Consider the following 6398-nt stretch of genomic DNA (forward strand, 5'->3'; position numbering starts at 1 on the left):
GACCTCCTGTGTCTAAAAAGAAAGACCTACAAAGGATGGAGGATGAGATCCACCTCCAAGGAGGAATATTCTGCACTGATTTGGACCTGCAGAGACCAAATCAGGAAAGCCAAGGCTGCAATGGAACTCCAGCTGGCTACAAGTATCAAGGACAATAAGAAGTCCTTTTTTTAGATATGTGGGGAACAGGAGGAAAAGCAAGGGCAACACTGGACCTCTGCTAAACCAAATGGGACAACTGATAACCGACACCCATGAAAAAGCCAACTTGCTAAATGGGTACTTTGTGTTGGTCTTTCACCAGTCCCAAGGGACACCCCTGCCCATTACGGGGCAGGAAGGCCTGGGTGAGGGAGAATGCTGACCTTCAGAAGGAACACCTTAAGAAGCTGAATACTTTCAAGTCAGCCAGCTCTGACAGCTTACATCCCAGGGTACTCAAGGAGCTGGCGAGCATTAGAGCCCAGCCCCTGGCACAGATCTTTGAGAACTCTTGGCACTCCGGTGAAGTGTTCGAAGATTGGAAGAAGGTCAATGTGGTGCCCATCTTCAAGAAAGGGAGGAAAGTGGATCTGGCAAACTACAGGCCCATCAGCATGACCTCTATCCTAGGGAAGGCCCTAGAAAAGATTATCAAAGAGACCATTCTCAACAGTCTGGCTGATGGCAAAATCCTGAGGGGTAGTCAGCATGGGTTTGTTGCAGGTAGGTCTTGTTTGACCTATCATATTTCTTTATACGACCAGGTGACCTATCACCTGCACAAGGGGAAGAGATTGATGACATATCTTACTTCAAAAAAGCCTTTAATCTGGTATCCCATGATCACCACTTGGCAAAACTGGTCAACTGCGGCCTCGGCTTCTCCATGATCTGCTGGCTGGGGAATTGGCTATGTGGTCAGACCCAGAGTGTGGTGGTTGATGGAAGTTGTGGTGCCCTGTGACCAGTCGGATCCCTCAAGGCTCTGTCCTTGGGCCTATAGTGTTCAACATTTTCACTAAGGATGTGGACATTGGCATCAGAAGCGGACTGGCCAAGTTCACTGATTACACCAACCTTTGAGATAAATTTTCCACACTAGAGGACAGGAGGCCAATCCAGGTTGACCTCAACAGGCTCAAGAAATGGGCAGACGAGATCCTGATGACATTTAACACTGAAAAAAATGCAAGGTTCTCCACCTTGGGAGGAAAAACCTGCAGCATGCTTATAGGCTCAGCAGTGCTACACTGGCTAGCACTTCAAATGAAAGGGACTTGGGGGTCATGATGAACATGAGCCACAAGATGAACATGAGCCGTCAATGTGATACTGCAGCCAGGAAAGCAAGCAAAACGCTGGCTTGCATCCATAGATGCTTCTCGAGCAAATCCCAGTACGTCATTCTCTCGTTGTACTCAGCCCTGGTGAGGCTGCAGCTCGAGTACTGCATCCAGTTTTGGGCTCCACAATTCAAAAAGGATGTGGAGAAGCTTGAGAGAGTCCTGAGGAGAGCCACACACATGATCAGAGGTCAGGAAAACCGACCTTACGACAACAAGCTGAGAGCTATGCGACTCTTCAGCCTGGAAAAGTGCAGGCTTAGGGGTGATCTGGTGGCCACCTACAAGTTTATCAGGGGTGCTCACCCAAATCTGGGGGAACGTTTGTTCACCAGAGTGCCCCAAGGGATGATGAGATCAAATGGTCACTAACTTCTCCGTGACCATTTCAGGCTGGACATGCGGAAGATCTTTACTGTCTGTCTGAGCCCCCAAGGTCTGGAATAGACTGCCGCCAGAGGTAGGTCAAGCACCTACCTTGAATGCCTTCAAGAGACGTTTGGATGTCTATCTTCCTGGGATCCTATGACCCCTGCTGACTTCCTGCCCTTTGGGCAGGGGGCTGGACTCAATGATCTTCTGAGGTCCCTTCCAGCCCTAATGTCTATGAAATTTATGAATTGTTTTTTTTAAAGAGAGAGAATTCTTTTTAATAGACCTCCTACATCAAAGTCTCATCCCTTGCTATTCTATTCTATTTCTGATAGAAATGGATATACATTCTCTCACTTGGTACATCCCTGAACCTTCAAGTATTGCACCCAATTTTCTTAAATAGCTCGCTAATGTTACTTTGTGTCATGTATACATGTACTTACAAAAATGTAACAGAACATCAGTTTAATGACATACAACAGCAATGTTCTTATTTCATCATTCCTTGAGTGTGATTGCAAAAATAAGCTACATACCAATGAACCGCTTGGGACACCACCAGTTGACCACATTGCAGGTGCTACTTTTGGTTGCCAATTAGCTCCTCCTGTTAATTTCTTTTCTCCAGCATTCCACTGAAGGTCTCCCCTAATTAAAAATCCAATGCAGAAATGATTATACATGAAGTAATACTGAACACAGAGTGAAAACCTGCAACCACATGTATGCCAACTATGGTGGCCATCACAGAGGACACTCAGGTTGTCCTCTGTCCTCTATTGATATGAAACTGGATGCCTTTATATCCTCTATTTTTCTCTCAATGAGAAAAATAGACATAAAGGCATCTGATTTTGTATCAATAGAGGACAGAGTAGCAGAAAACTGAAATACTTCTACAATGGCCACCCTAATACCTACACAAAGTTAGTAAACGTATTAATTCCTGGCATAAGTGCATATCAAATGGCCATTTAAAAAAGGCATTCTGTACTGTCACAGTAGTTTATTTACAGCTTTCACTAAAATGATACAGCAGAATTAGCAAAATTCCATACAATGACATAATTTATAGTTATTAATAAAAGCATACAAAAAACTACACACTGCATTAATTTAGAGAACACTAAAATTGAGCATAGCATATGATGATGTACAAGAATAAAGTGAATGCAAAATAGCAGAAAAAATTAAAAACAGGGAATTTTGTTTAATTTTGTCCCTTATTATTTGTGTAAGTAGTGCCAATATATCTTCACAGTAAAGGACAGGCTACAAGTCATTAAAAAGGAGCCAAATTGTTTTTCTTCTAATTAACAACTAATTTAAATGTTCCACTAATAAAGAGATCCATTTCTCTGTTATTTTGTCAAAGAATGAAGAAGAGCACAAATAGTAAATTTAGGTAATTTATCTCATTCTTCCCATAAGAGCATGTTCTATACAAATACGTGGTTCAACACCACCTTCCCATGACAACTGCAGATATGAGAGTTGAACTGCTGTTTCATAAGATCTCATTTGTAGATTCTTTTTCCAGAGAGTTTTCTAGGCCAAAGGTTGTTCTTTTTTCTTCTTTTTAATAAAGCAAATAAAAGAAAAACAGGGGAAGTTCAGGAAAATCTCACTACCTGCATATATGTCTGCATCCTGGAGTCTTGAATTCTTAAAATGTATACCTTGTTTTAAATATGGGGAAGTGTTGGGTCAATAACTGTCAGCATATTTCCCAGAACATTTGTCTGGAGAACAATATAAATGTTATTTAATTATTCAAATAAACTTTTTCAGAAGAGATGAAGCATCTAAAATGCATTTCCTGGGATATCTGACAGGGATATAAGCTCTCACATTTATCCAGTAATTCCTAATTATACCGCAGTGTTCACAGTAAATAGTAGTTGCATTTCGGATCATATGAGTCTCCCTGTCATAGAATGAACCATGGGTTCAGCATCCCATAGTTTTACTCCATCAATCTTTAGTGCTTCCATTACTACTCTTTTAACAGTTTTATTGTAAAAGGATTAAATTCCAGCCAAGTCTTGTTTTACTTCAATGCTTACATTTTTGTGCATTTACTCCAGCTCAATTTTTATTTTAATAAAAAAATACATTCAAAAGGTATTTAAATGAAGATACTACCTCCAATTTCTTTTTCTGTGAAAAAAATATTTTTCTTCTTTTTGTTTCCCCCCCCCAAAAAAAAAAAAAAAAAAATCAATACTTTGATGTTGATTAGTGGTGTTGATTTTGAGCTGAGCCATAACATTGTTAAAAAGCATCTACTATATCTACCCAAATTCAAGATGATTCTGAATTTAAGACGACTCCCAATAATGAGATTCTAGACATGGGAAATGTATTAATTTGTTATAATTTTTCAAGTTTAGAATATATTTTTGGAATTCTTAAACGATTTGAGCAATGAAAATTGTTCAGGGGCTGAGGCACATCACTTATGAGGAGAGGCTGAGGGAACTGGGTTTATTTAAATCTAAAGAAGAAAAGACTGAGGGGATTTGATAGCAGCCTTTAAACTACCTGAAAGGTGGTTCTCCAAAGAGGATGGAGCTAGACTGTTCTCTGTGGTGACAGGTGACAGAACAAGGAGCAATGGTCTCAAGTTGCAGCAAGGGAACTTTAGGTTGGATATTAGGAAAAACTCCCACTATGAGGGTGGTGAAGCACGAGAATAGGTTACCTAGAAGGGTGGTGAAATCTCCATCCTTGGAGGTTTTTAAGGTCTGTCTTGACAAAGCCCAGGGTGGAATGATTTAGTTGGGGGATGATCCTGCTTTGACCAGGGGGTTGGACTAGATGACCTCCTGAGCTAGGGACAGACATTACATAAACTGATTTAAGTGATAAGAAACTGAGTTAAACCTGTAACAGAACAGATGTTCCGTGCACATAAACCAGTTGAAAAATGGCTGAAACTGGTTTGACATAGACCTGGTTGAATGTAGCATCAGACTTAACTGATTTGCATCAAACCAGTTTATGCAATGTCTGTTCCAGACCCATTGCTAGTTTAAAGATAAACCAGACTCTCAGCATCCCAACATGCTCTCTGGGCAAGGTGGAGCTCTCTGCTCCAGAGAGCTGGACTAGCTCCTCCCCTCTGCTCCCAGGCCAGAGCTCCAGCAGAGACTTTCAGGCATAGAGCACCTGCCTGGCTTCTCCCTGCTAAGCAGGGATTACTCCCCCCCACCCTGCTGCCTTACACAGACACCTGACCATTATGTAGCAGACCACATGTTGGCTACAGTCCATGCTGTGGGAGACGACAAAGGCAGACAGGCTTTTTGGAGATAAATCAACAGATAGCTTAATGACCTTCCTCGGAAAAGCTCTTTAAAAAGAGCTTGAACTAATGGAGAAAGGCTTTGTTTTCTTAATGGGTTGATAAACACTGATTTAGGGGTGATAAACATTCCCTGCTGGGCTGTTCAGGATGGGGGGCATAGTAAGGGCATAATAAGAATGTCCTGCCCAGCCTGGCCACACCCCACTCAGCTCAGCACTACAGAAGGGAAGGGAGGGCTGCTTTAGCACCCACCAGCTTCTAGCCAGAGCCACTGCAGGCATGTGTCTGAATTTTTTCAGTCCAGAGGGGAATGTCTGTACAGTTACATACTAGTTTATCCTAGCCAGGTTAGACTAACCTGCAAAGACTGAATCAATTCGGGCTCGGGCTTTTTGTATGTCTGTCCCTAGCCCTGATGTCCCTTCCAACCCTAATTTTCTATGATAAATTCATTGCCCCCCACCACCAGAGTGGGGCAAGAAACAGCAGCAGGGGAGTTAAGTGGCCTAACCCCAGCCCCTTACTGCCAGTTATATCTCAACAGCCTAACAGCTGTCCCACTGCCCCCAGCCTGCATGCCCCACCTGCCCCCTGCACTTGCCCTGCTAGTGCCTGCCACTAGCAGTGGTGCTTGCACCCCTGTGTCCCTCCCCAATACTACTTTACCTCTGCTGCCTCTCCCTCCTCACTTGGTCCCCCCTGCTGTCTGCTTCTTCTCAGCACTGCTTACCTTCCCCTTGCAGCTCCAAAGTCAGGGCTGAAGCTACCACTGTTGCAACAGCTGCTGCATGGCTGGAATGTAGCTGGAGCTGCAAGGGGAAGGTAGGTGATTGCAGTACACAAACGGTGGAGCGAGCAGAGGCTGTGGCTCCATCTCTGATCCTGGGCTGGGGTCAGAGTCTGAGTAAGTGCCCACTCCCCGAGTGATAAATGGGGGGTTGGGGAGGAGATCTCATCTTAGATTTGAGTAAATATGATAATAAACCTTTGGAAACCTATATGGGATTGTGACATTAATAATCCACCATCTGAGTAAAGCAAGAATGGAATAGAATTATTTATTACGGATGCATGGAACGGACTCCCTGTTAGCATGTTTTGGATCAAACGTAGTCGAGTGAGCAAGCAAACAAACAAACAAAGTCTCATCATACCCGTGTCCTAGTTGGGAAACTACTACACAGGGCACCACCAATCCCATAACGCAACCTAGATTTCATAGACATCAGGGCTGGAAGGAACCTCGGGAGATCATTGAGTCCAGCTCCCTGCCCAAAGGGCACGAAGTCAGCTGGGGTCATAGGATCCCAGCAAGATCAGCATCCAATTTACTCTTGAAGGTGTTCAATGTAGGTGCTTGAACCACCTCCGCTGGCAGACTGTTCCAG

The 6398-nt window shown here is 43.4% G+C and overlaps 1 protein-coding gene across 1 annotated transcript in view; it reads right to left on the reverse strand.

Moving 5' to 3' along the window:
* The window catches only part of SNAP91 (synaptosome associated protein 91), a 136679-nt gene that overhangs the window by 26604 nt on the left and 103677 nt on the right, over window positions 1-6398 (reverse strand). The window contains exon 24 of the mRNA XM_019538166.1: window positions 2237-2348. Coding sequence (XP_019393711.1) covers window positions 2237-2348 — 112 coding nt within the window. The remainder of the gene's footprint in view (window positions 1-2236; window positions 2349-6398) is intronic.

This window comes from Crocodylus porosus, unplaced genomic scaffold (genome assembly GCF_001723895.1).
Source record: "Crocodylus porosus isolate Cpor-Errol unplaced genomic scaffold, CroPor_comp1, whole genome shotgun sequence".
Lineage (NCBI taxonomy): Eukaryota > Metazoa > Chordata > Crocodylia > Crocodylidae > Crocodylus > Crocodylus porosus.